Source organism: Cryptomeria japonica, unplaced genomic scaffold, assembly GCF_030272615.1.
Source record: "Cryptomeria japonica unplaced genomic scaffold, Sugi_1.0 HiC_scaffold_46, whole genome shotgun sequence".
Lineage (NCBI taxonomy): Eukaryota > Viridiplantae > Streptophyta > Pinopsida > Cupressales > Cupressaceae > Cryptomeria > Cryptomeria japonica.
This window is the reverse complement of record NW_026728868.1, coordinates 51,570-63,465: the sequence shown is the minus strand read 5'-3', so window position 1 is coordinate 63,465 and position 11,896 is coordinate 51,570. Positions and strand designations below refer to the sequence as shown.

General features: G+C 36.6%; 1 protein-coding gene across 1 annotated transcript; it reads right to left on the bottom strand.

Annotated features, from left to right (window-relative positions):
- Nucleotides 1-9,681: 9,681 nt before the first annotated feature.
- LOC131078338 (putative germin-like protein 2-3) lies at nt 9,682-10,739 on the bottom strand. Its single transcript, XM_058016005.2, has 2 exons — nt 10,529-10,739; nt 9,682-10,421 (listed from the first exon to the last, which is right to left on the bottom strand). Exons 1-2 carry the CDS (start codon nt 10,737-10,739, stop codon nt 9,889-9,891), a joined length of 744 nt encoding a protein of 247 aa, XP_057871988.2. The 3' UTR covers nt 9,682-9,888.
- Between the last annotated feature and the right edge of the window lie 1,157 nt (nt 10,740-11,896).

Sequence of the window (11,896 nt, the reverse complement as noted above, 5' to 3'; positions counted from 1 at the left end):
TGGGTGGCCAATGAACTAATTTGCATTATACTAATATGGGTATACTATAATGCAAAGTTTCGAGCCACATATCACCCAAATCTGCAAGTTGAATCATCAACGAGTGTTTGTCATACTACGACTACAAGCTACCTTCAATACCAGCGAACATTGTGATTAAATTGACTGCGATAAATGTACTCATCCATAGTGATTGCATCTTGAGAAGCGATTCCAAATCTCTGATTTGTGATTTGCTTCCATTAATAGAATCATGGCATTGCGACTCTAATTTTGACATTGGTGAATTTACCCTTGAACACAGCAACTTAGACATCAGCGGTATTGGCAAAGTAATATCGGCAAACCCTCAAGCCTGAGTTTGATGAATTGCATTTGAACAGTCACTTTGATAAGTTCATAGGCAGTGATTCTGATTTTCATCAACAAATTCTTTTTTACTCAATCCAAATTCAACGCGCATAGAGATCTCATTTAAGGATAGGGAATTCATCCTCTTGTATGGTGACTTCATTGATCAAAGGTGAAATTCCTATATCCATACTACTAACACTTTCCTGATGGTAAAGTGTCTTGTATAGTCAACTGGAATCATTCAACTAAAGCTTAACTTCAATTATCGCTTCTTCATTGATATGCATCAACTTGATGGTGTCTATGCTTGTAGTGATTATTTGAAAATCACAAAGCCATCCTTAGAAGATCACACTAGCCTTGTGGACATATTTATAGCATGTCAAAGCAAGACTTAGTTAGAGTTTCATCAAAGATCATCCATTGCTTCTACATTCTTAGAATTAGAATAACCTTCTAAACCCTATCCTTTTTCCCTTTTTTTCTAACCAAGTCAAGTAAAATCCCACGTTCCAGCATCATTTGAGCATTCAGGTATTCAACATAAGTCCCCTCGTAGGTACAAAAAATTACATCAATACCACTGAAGCTATCCTACAAGTCAAGACTTGACATAAAAGAACCTTGGAGTCATCTCATTTGATCCTTCACAGATATTCAACATTTGAGAGTCTTTTTATCAAGAGAGGATAGAGTGCCATTGGTATTTTATTTTGTGTTCAATAGTGCATCGAAACACCATCAACAAGACAGTATCTCATATTCCAATTGTATGTCGAAATCTTCACTTATTCATTTCAACTTATGAAAAGTATATTTATTTCTACTTACTTTATCCATCATTGATTCATATTCTCTAATTGAGGACTTCCTCGGTGATAAATTTTAGACAACAAGATTGTGATTTTGTCTCTTAGAGACTTCACAAAATCGGTCAATACAAGGATATCACAATCTCCCCCTCTTGATTTTGCTTGTCCTCTTGAAATTTCTCCTCGTCCTCCTTCTTGGATGAACTTGTGCATAGATTATTAGTACCAAACATATAATCATATAAATTAAAGTAATGACAAATGTTAGAAAAGTTACTACTTAGTTTCTATTGAATCTATTGAAACTTGGAGGGATTGGCTTCCTTGAGTCCTTTACCCAAACTTGAGATGGACTGGCTTCCTTGAACCATTTATGTCCAACTTCAGAGAGACTGGCTTCCTTCAGCCATCCTTGTCCAACTTGGTAGGGACTAGCTTCTTTGAGCCATGGCCCAACTTGAGAGGGACTAGCTTCCTTGAGCCATTCTATCCACTTGAGGGAGACTGGCTTCCTTGAGAAATCTCTATCCAAATTGGGGGGGGCTAGCTTTCTTTGAGCCATTTCCCAAATTGAGAGGGAATGGCTTCCTTGAGCCATTATGTCCACTTGAGGGGGGTTAGCTTCCTTGAGCTAGTGTACCTAATCTTGAGAGGAACTGACTTCTTTGTGCCATAATTCCTATACATTTCTATATGCCTAAGATGAACTGCCTTCTTTGTGCCATAATTCCTCTACATTTCTTTATGTTTAGAAGGAATGGGTTCCTGGAGGCTTAGAGCCATTTCTACACCAAACCTAAGAGACTTACTTTCTCTGCTTCGAAACTTTGGTCAGCATTTATGCCATTCTCATCTCCTTCTTGAGAAGAAATGGGAAGCATATTTTTGGCCATTTCTACACTAAGCCTAAGAGTAGTTGTTCTCTACAACCCTCTTACTCTACTGAGCAGCTCATGTTTTCTATCCACATTCTTACTTCCCTATATACTCTTTGGGAAGCCATGGAGTTTTATTGAGTCATTCCTACACCAAGTATTTACTTGGCAGCCCTTACTTTAACCTCCATCTGTTAAAATCAGAAGCCCAAAAAGAGGTGGAAGTGGAACAGGTGAGGATTGACCTATCAGATGAAATAGAAGAAGATACCAACCTTTCGGAGGAAGTGGCGATTATTTGCAAGATTGTCAAGCTGAAATATGAGAGAAGATTAATTAAATCTTGGATTGAGAAGAATTGGAAGGCCAAGGTGGTTGTTAAATTCAATCTAAGCAGATTCTTCATTTTTTATTTTTGTAGAGGTAGAGGAGAAAGAGAAGATTCCTCTCCATGGCAACTAGTTTGTTGATAACCATCCCTTATAAATGTAACTATGGTTTCCCCATTTTGACCCAGTTCTGTTGGATCCGTACGACAATCCTATTTGGATTCGCATTTATAAACTTACAATAGAATATCGGGGAGAGTAGTTTGGAGAGAATTAGTAGAACCTTGGGAACCTTACTATAAACTGATGAGGGGATAGCAAAAAATGACTCCTATTTGTACGCTAGAATCAGAATCATTGCAGTTAAAAAGGTTCCTCCAAGATTTGTTTGAAATCGGTTTGAAGTATATGGATGCATTAGATTGAAGTTGAAGACATTAAACAATTTTGTGGTCGATGTGATGGTAGGAATCATATGACAAAGGAATGTAGAATCTTTGTTAGGCCCGCTACGAGATGGTTCCGCAGCCCAGGAGACAGGAGTCGATTGAGAAGGTATTTACGTCTTCGAGGAAGGAGACAATAGGCCCTTTAGGGGCTTTGGTCATCAAAGAACCAGTTGGATACAAGGATGGGGAGGGTGGAAGAGACAATTCAAAAAAGGTTGGTTTCTCTCCCATAATCATGGACATACACCGAAGCAAGGCTTCTAACAATGCTCAGGATGCTTGGATGGGCTTGTCAGACACGAAGATCAATTACGACATGAGGTCAAAAGAGGAGTTTGATAATGAAGATGAATTGGATATTATTGACCTGAGAAGCATTAGCCAATCGGAAAATGTTCTGTTGGGGAGATCCAAAGGAAGTAGAGGGACGAGGAGCAACAAGAAAAAGTATGAAGATAGGGCAAAGGAGAAAGGCATCATCAATGTCGTAAAATTTTTTAGAAGATTCAGGGGAGGTAAGTCCTCCCTAGGAGGAACATGAGGATCCTTACCTGGAATGCCAGGGGCCTCTCGGCTCCTGACAAGAAACTCTTGGTTAGGCATTCATTAGAGAAAGTCTCTAATAAAATAATTATATTCCAAGAAACCAAGCTGAGTTTGGATAAGGCGCTTAGTTTTCTACATTATTGTTCTAGATGGGAAGGTATTTTCCAAGAAGCTAGGGGTTCTGCAGGAGGCCTGGGGTTCTTATGGAACCCCCATGTGGTCATTATTTTCCCTGGAGAAATGTCAAAATATTGGATGATATTTAGAGTGAACTCCTTTCTTATGATTCAGAGTTCCCTTTGATTAATGTTTATGGGTCTTTTAAAACAAAGGACAAGATGAGAGTTTGGAAGGAACTATCAGAACGCATCAGTATCATTGGCAAGGATTGGTTGGTGGTGGCAGGAGACTTCAACACAATTTAAGAAGTTCTAACAAAATTATGGAATATTTTAAAAGTTTTTTAAGCAGACAATGAGGTGGTTGATGTAATTCCAAAAAATGGCCAATTTACATGGATGAATAGGAGACTAAATTTTACCAATATTTTGAAAAGATTAAATTGGTTCTTGGTGGGACCAAGAAGGATGGAAGGCCATTTCTCCTTGGCGTTGAGCATTTTGCTGATTTTTATTTCCGATCACTTCCCTATCCAGTTGGAACTAGAAATTGGAAAGACTCGATTCTCTGGGAATTTTTATTTTCAAAGCATGTGGTGGTAGGACGGGCAATTCTTGTCTTATCTAAAAAAATTTTGGGAAGAGAGTAATATATTTGAAGATACGCCCAGTTTCTGTTTTGTGAAACAATTACATTTCCTTAAGGATAAAATTAAGCAGTGGAACGTACAATCCTTTAGGAATATTTTTTTTGAGGCTAGAGAAGGAGATTGTGTCTCTTAATGAGAAGGTGATTTGGTTAGGAATGACTAATGTTGATTTTGAAAAAGGAAAGGAGCTAATGGAATGTCTGTCGGAGGTATTAATTAGGGAGGATATTTTCTGGTGTGACAAGTCTAGGGAGATGTGAATTTTGGAAAAAGACTTAAATACAAAGTTTTTTCACTTGTCGGTTAAGGCAAAGAGGTTGCTCAACATGAACGAGGTGATCAAGGATGAAAATAATATGTGGTGTTCGGCGGGAGATAAAATAGAGAGGGTTGTAGTTCGACACTTTGAAAACCTGCTTGGCTCATTTGCAGGGAGTGATGTCAGTAAAAGGGATAATATTTTACAAGTGATTAACTAGGTTTTATCCTAGGAAGAAAACGATTATGTTGAAGTTACAGCAGCAAGTCGCCATTGAGATTGCACATACGACAACCTCATTGGGAAGTGACGAATTGGAACTCCTCAACCATGTCAAACTTGTCTTATTCAGCGAATTACATCTTTGATCCATTTTGTGAGAAATCAGGCCTCATGTTATGACTGGTTTGATTTTCTTTCGAGGGTTCTTGATTTATCTTAAGTAAATGATTATTTATTTGCAAGTAAATCTCATATCATGACACTAACTTGAACAAATTTCGTAGGTGTGTGAAGACAGGATCGCAACAAATCCACATGAAGGAGGACATCACGCTTCAAGCCTCTACAAAGCAATTGTTGGAATCGTCAAGTCGCAAGCTCATGCAAGGCAAGAACTCAATTCGTGCAAAGCAATGGCAAGCTCTCATCAAGAAGGAAGATAAGGGTCAGCGTCACACACTAATGAAGAATTTTTACAATCTTGAATTTCTTTTGGAAATCCAAGAATCTTTGTCAATGTAGTTAGATGAAAGTTCGCGAATGCAAGCAATCAAGACATGCGATCATTTCAGAAGAGTTAATCAAAGTTAGAAGATCAACATGAGTGGAGTCATCATCACATCAAGCACTCGCAAATGTTGAGTACCAAGAGATATGTCACATTCAATTGCACACTTGTGATGAGTTACAATCAATAAAGCTGAGGTGGTGCCTAGTCATCATTACATCCAATCATATCATTTCAGGATAAGGCATCTAGATTCAATGCGTCTAACCTCATTCATCAAAAGGAGATAACTACTACAAAGGCACAAAGTTTGATGTACCTACAGCCATCATCTATTCATTGAATTTTCTTAGGACATGTGTCTCTTAAAATGTAAACATATCATAGGTCAAGAATTAAATGTTTTGTAATGGGTTCTACAAACCCTAATTAGGGTTTCTATCTTGTAATCTTGGCCATTGATCTCAAATCAATCTAAGCCACTAAATTGTAATGAGATAACTATAAAAGGCCTCACTTCTTCATTTGTAAGGGGAATAGTCAATAGCTAGTAGTTCAAGAGAAGTTAGCAACTAGAGTAGAATAGAAAGAGAAAGCGGAAATTGTTGCCAAAGTTGTAAATAAACTTCCTTTCCATTGAAGTTATGGTGGAATGTGTTGTTTCTTCTACAATTGTGTGGTTTCTTGTTGGATCTTCATTTTAGATATTGATAATTAAATGAATGAAAGACTTTGTGTGATCAATGGTGAAATTCGTATATCCATACTACGTAGTCAGCTGGAATCATTCAACTAAAGCTTAACTTCAATTATCGCTTCTTCATTGATATGCATCAACTTGATGGTTTCTATGCTTGTAGTGATGATTTAAAAATCACAAAGCTATCCTAAGAAGATCACACTAGCCTTGTGGAGATGTTCATAGCATGTCAAAGCAAGACTTAGTTAGAGTTTCATCAAAGATCACCCATTGCTCCTACATTCTTAGAGTTAGAATAACTTTCTAAACCCTATCCTTTTTCTTCTTTTTTTTAATCAAGTCAAGTGAAATCCTACGTTCCAGCATCATTTGAGCATTCAGGTATTCAACATATAAGTCCCCTTGTAGGTACAACAAATTACATCAATACCATTGAAGCTATCCGACAAGTCAAGACTTGACATAAAAGAACCTTGGAGTCATCTCATGTGATCCTTCACAGATATTCAACATCTGAGAGTCTTTTTTATCAAGAGAGCATAGAGTGCCATTGGTATTTTATTCTGTGTTCGATAATGCATCAAAACACCATCAACAGGACGGTATCTCATATTCTAGTTCTATGCAGTAGTCTTCACTTATTCATTTCAACGTATGAAAAGTATATTTATTTCTACTTACTTTATCCATCATCGATTCATATTCTCTAATTGAGGACTTCCTCAGTGATAAATTTTAAACAATAAAACTGTGATTTTGTCTCTTAGAGACTTCACAAAATTGGTCAATACGGGGATATCACAATCTGCCCCTTTTGATTTTGCTTGTCCTCGAGCAATTTCTCCTTGTCCTCCTTCTTGGATGAACCTGCACATAGATTAGTAGTACCAAACATATAATCATATAAATTAAAGTAATGACAAATGTTACAAAATTTACTACTTAGTTTCTAGTGAATCTATTGCAACTTGGAGGGATTGGCTTCCTTGAGTCCTTTACCGAAACTTAAGATGGATTGGCTTCCTTAACCAATTTTTGTCCAACTTGAGAGAGACTGGCTCCCTTGAGCCATCTTTTTCCAACTTGGTAGGGACTTGCTTCTTTGAGCCATTGCCCAACTTGAGAAGGACTAGCTTCCTTGAGCCATTCTATCTACTTGAGGGAGGTTGGCTTCCTTGAGCAATCTCTAGCCAACTTGGGGGGGGGGCTAGCTTTCTTTGAGCCACTTCCCAAATCGAGAGGGAATGGCTTCCTTGAGCCATTATGTCCACTTCAGGGGGTCTAGCTTCCTTGAGCTAGTGTACCTAATCTTGAGAGGAACTGACTTCTTTGTGCCATAATTCCTCTACATTTCTTTATGCCTAAGAGGAACTGCCTTCTTTGTGCCATAATTCCTCTACATTTCTCTATGTTTAGAAGGAATGGGAACTTTCCTAGAGGCTTGGAGCCATTTCTACACCAAACCTAAGAGACTTACTTTCTCTACTTGGTGGCTCGGGTCAGCCTTTATGCCATTCTCATATCCTTCTTGGGAAGAAATGGGAAGCATATTTTTATCCATTTCTACACTAAGCATAAGAGTGGTTGTTCTCTACAACCCTCTTGCTCCACTTGGCAGCTCATGTTTGTTATCCACATTATTACTTCCCCATATACTCTTTGGGAAGGCATGGGTTTTTTATTGAGTCATTGCTACACCAAGTATTTACTTGGCGGCCCTTAGCCTAACCTCCATTCTCGCTTCCCTCTTACTTGGTTGTTGTAACCACATTGCTAACCTCTTTAAGGTAAGCCCTTTAAGGCTCTAAATGTTCTATGATGAACCCTTTTCTTGAATCATCTTGATCATTCTAACTTTTACTCATATGCAGTATTAACTCTCATGTACTTCAATTAATGATCTATGCATCCTTATATTGATGTCAACTATTCAATTTGAATAATTTTGACCTATATAAGGTATCGTTCCTTCATGTGCAACCTACTTTTGTTTTTCCTTTTTAAAATTGAATATATGATACTATTTTGAATATTATCTTCATAGAAATATTCTCATTTGATGGAAGAGTGTGATGCTTCTAGATCGGTGTATACGACAAGAATTCTCTCTGCAAGAAGGCTTCTTTCTACTATTGACTTGTTGTGAAGATGTTGTTGCCATGTGTAAAATCACGAAAGCGATGTAGGAATTCTTGATTTGCTAATAGTTCTATACGATTTATGTACAAGTAGTTTCTTTTCCTCAATATAGACTTGAGGTTACGATGCCTTTTTCTAGGTTGATGATAGGTAATCTTTCTCTTTGGATGTTGAGGCCTTCGGTTAGGTCTCATGGTCAATCTTTAGAATGTTATTTATTTCACAGGCTGGAAAGATCATGCTCTGATACCACTGTAATATCCCCAGTAGAGACCCTCTTTAATCTATGAGGACAAAGGGTGTCTAAGGAGACAAGTCTCCTCTCTTTGGAATTATTTCCTTCATCTATCTTTAATCGCAACCTTTCACATATTAACAAATCGATGTTTGACTATGATAATAATTCATTGTTATCATGTCTTCTCTTAATCACGCTCAACATTTTCTTAGTTTCCTATTCTCCTTTGATAGTCTTGCCTTCTATATTGGAGATGTGTTTGTGTTACCAAAGGCACTTGTTCTTTTCCAACAAAATGTGAGGCATGAAAATGCAGTGGCCATAGCTAGATTAAACTATAATATATATGAGTGCCAACATACACCATAAATACATGTGTATGGATTCACATGGATGTATGGAGAACCAAATATGGATGATATTGATTTGATTTTAATGTAGATCAACTAATGAATCTTGAAGTAATTATTCATCCATGGAACCATCGAGAAGATATTAGAACTTAAACAAATATGCACAATCTTATGTACCCGTTTTATTAATATAAAATTGTAAATTGATAAATCAAAATTTACATTGTGAGAATTCTATAATTTTTCTTTACATCCATCTCTTAAAGTATGAAACAACTTGTATAGACTAAATTTAACAATGACTATGAGAAGATTTTGAACACCATACACATAAAAAAGGGGCAAAGATGATCTTCAAGTAATTGTTGCATTTTATATTATTAGTTTGAACAATTAATATAAATAATGTATTGCTTGAATAAATTAGTTAATTTACCAAAAAATATATACTTAAATGATATATAGGTATAATGTTCCATGGCCATTTAGTTTGCAGGGATCAAGAGTTTATGAAGATAAAAAAAAAAGGGGGATATAGAATTTTGCACCGTTGAGAAATAATGGTAGAGTTTAGCCACACAATTGCTATATACTCCAGTGATGGCGAGGAAATATTGATTGGTAATTCGTTCTGTCAGTACATGAATTAATTAAATATATTACAAAGTATGCAAAAAAATATTTAATTGGCTCATAATCATACCATTAATTTTTTAATGAAGAACCGAGATGATTCAGCTACAAGAGCTTATAGGAGGTTTCTCACCAAAAAAATAATAGAAAGGAATATTGGAGTCCAATAATTGAGTCATATGATAGTATAAATTCTATTAGCAAAGAGAAATAGAAGGTTTATCAACCTAAATATATCAAATGAGGTATTCAAACATGTAGTTCTAAGTACAAAAAATGAGAATGAGGAGCAAACAATATCTTTCATTAACACATAAACGAGCATGCCCTTTGCTATGGAAGTTGTCTCACTTATTGATGCAGTAAAATCATGGATATATAAAATAAAATCAAAATATTTAAACAAATAGAATATAATAAAATCGACATCTATTATAAGAGTGCTTTGTAATTTGGAAGTTGAGAGGATGAGAGAGCGTCTAAGGAAATCGTTAGGAAACAATGGCAGATTTGCAAGCAATGTTCACGGAGGGGAAGTGCCTGGGTTAAAAACGGATGCTATGAATAGCACAAGAGGACGGCAATAACTCTAAAAAGAGAGTTTTATTCAACTGTGAGGAAAAAGAATTGGGAAGGACGGTCTTCCCACGTTGTCCAGACCAGACCGCTTGTTTGTTTTATTTAATAGAAAAAAGCAAATTCTTATGCAAATTTCTTCTGAATGTAATCGGCAAGCTCTTGGGTGATGCGGAAGGCCTTGGCCAATACGGAATCTGGGAGAGGAGGATCCGCTGCAAACAGAGAGTTGGCGATTGTCTGAGCTCCCGGAAGCTGGCTGCTCAATGCAGCTATGGCCACCGCATTTTCATGCCCCACATTCTGCTGGAAATGCACAAGTGCCTTTGGAAACACAAACACATCTCCCTTCTCCAACGTTTTGCTGAAAAACTTGTTGGTGGTGTCAATGAAACCCACAAGAAGCTGGCCTTCCAGTAAAACAAGAACTTCAGTGGCTCTTGGGTGCGTGTGAGGAGGATTTATTCCACCCACTGCGTAATCGATACGGACCAACGATATTCCGAAGGTGTTGAGGCCCGGTATCTGCATAACATTGGCCATCGTTACATTGGAGCCCACTGCATTGTCGGTGTTCCCTGCCTGCCCAAGTCCCCCGAAGAAGAAGTCCTCTGCCGAAACATCCTTGGGATCTTTGCAAACGAACCCGTTCACCTCAACTGTTTTAATCAATTTGTTAGCAACAACTCATATCACACCATTGTATTTTAATTAATTTGTGAGCAACTCGCCTGATAAGCAAATGAAATAAAAGTTATGTACTCACCCATGCTTTCCTTGTCTGCGACGCAGAAATCTTGCAAGGGATCGGAATCCGCTGCCATGACATTATCACTGTACCAACATATCAATAGGAAAAGTCCCAACGTGAAGTAAATCATGCGGTTACCCATTATAAATAGAGACACAGAAGAATCAGACAGAAAAGCTCGGGATATGAATGTGTAGTCGAATTGTGTATTACAATCCCATAACATGTCTATTATATAGCGGGAAAATTAACTACTCTGCGAGGACTAATTCATGTTGACGTAATTGATTAATTATAATATAGTTTCTGTGTTGGGACTAATTCATGTTGACGCAGTCGTTAATTATTATAATATTATATGTTTGCAGAGTTGGTGCTCTTTATATTAAGTTGGGGTGACTACGTAAGCCCTACGACATATAGTTATCGAAGCTACCGTAGACGGATTCTCCTCATTCTTTTGGTAACGTAGAATCAGCAAATTCAAAGGAAATAATATATTGATTATTCTGAGCCGCCAACGAATTGGCTAAAAAGGAAAATTTCTTACCTACTGTGTATTTTACTTATCTCTCTAGATGTAAATTGACTGAGATAGCGTTGACATTTTATTTTTTTTCTTTTGCTCTACATAGATGTAGCAAGGGCCAAGCTCTATAATATAATATTCTTTTTATATAAATTTTGGATGAGCAAAATTTCTTTTTGTTCATAGATTTATTTGGCTTATCTTCAAGTGTGATATTGTATCAAATATTGTTTATACTTTTGTACTGTCAATCAAAATTTTACATTAGAGTCAAAATATAATTTTATATTAAAATAGTAGAAATTTATCTAAAAGAGGAAGATATTTTATTTATATAATCATTTGACAATATTTGTGTAATTGTAATAGAAGATTCAAAGAACTTTCTAAGGAATAAAGAATTAGGAAAAAGATAATGGATCTAGATGTTAGAAAGGTTATAGCATCTGTAGGATGAGCTTTGATTGAGATTGAACTAGTAGATAAGAGATGGACTAAATAGTAGATCAAGAACTTTTGACTAACACAGCCTTGACACTTTATGTTTTTTCTATGTGGAAAGTAAGAATTTAGCTAGCGTAGCTGCCTTACAACAACGTTGTTGACGTTTTTTTTAGTCCATTTTGCAATCCCTATAATTTATCGAAAGGGCAAGTTCTTAGAAGACTCAAAGAAATTTCTAAAGAATAAACAATTGGGAAAAATAGAATGGATAGATGTTGGAAAGGTTACAACATCTATAAGGTCATCTTTGATTGGCATTGAATTGATAAATGAGAGATGACACAAGTAGTAGGCCAAAAAAAATTGTTGTGGGTAAAGTGAACATGATCAATTATTCATCTTATGTGTGA

Bases quoted from the DNA above. Each gene is read 5' to 3' on its own strand.
- LOC131078338 (XM_058016005.2), bottom strand. From the start codon at position 10,739: ATGTTATGGGATTGTAATACACAATTCGACTACACATTCATATCCCGA. The intron at 10,422-10,528 runs GTGAGTACATAA...TGATTAAAACAG, and splicing joins CGCAGACAAGGAAAGCATGG to TTGAGGTGAACGGGTTCGTT.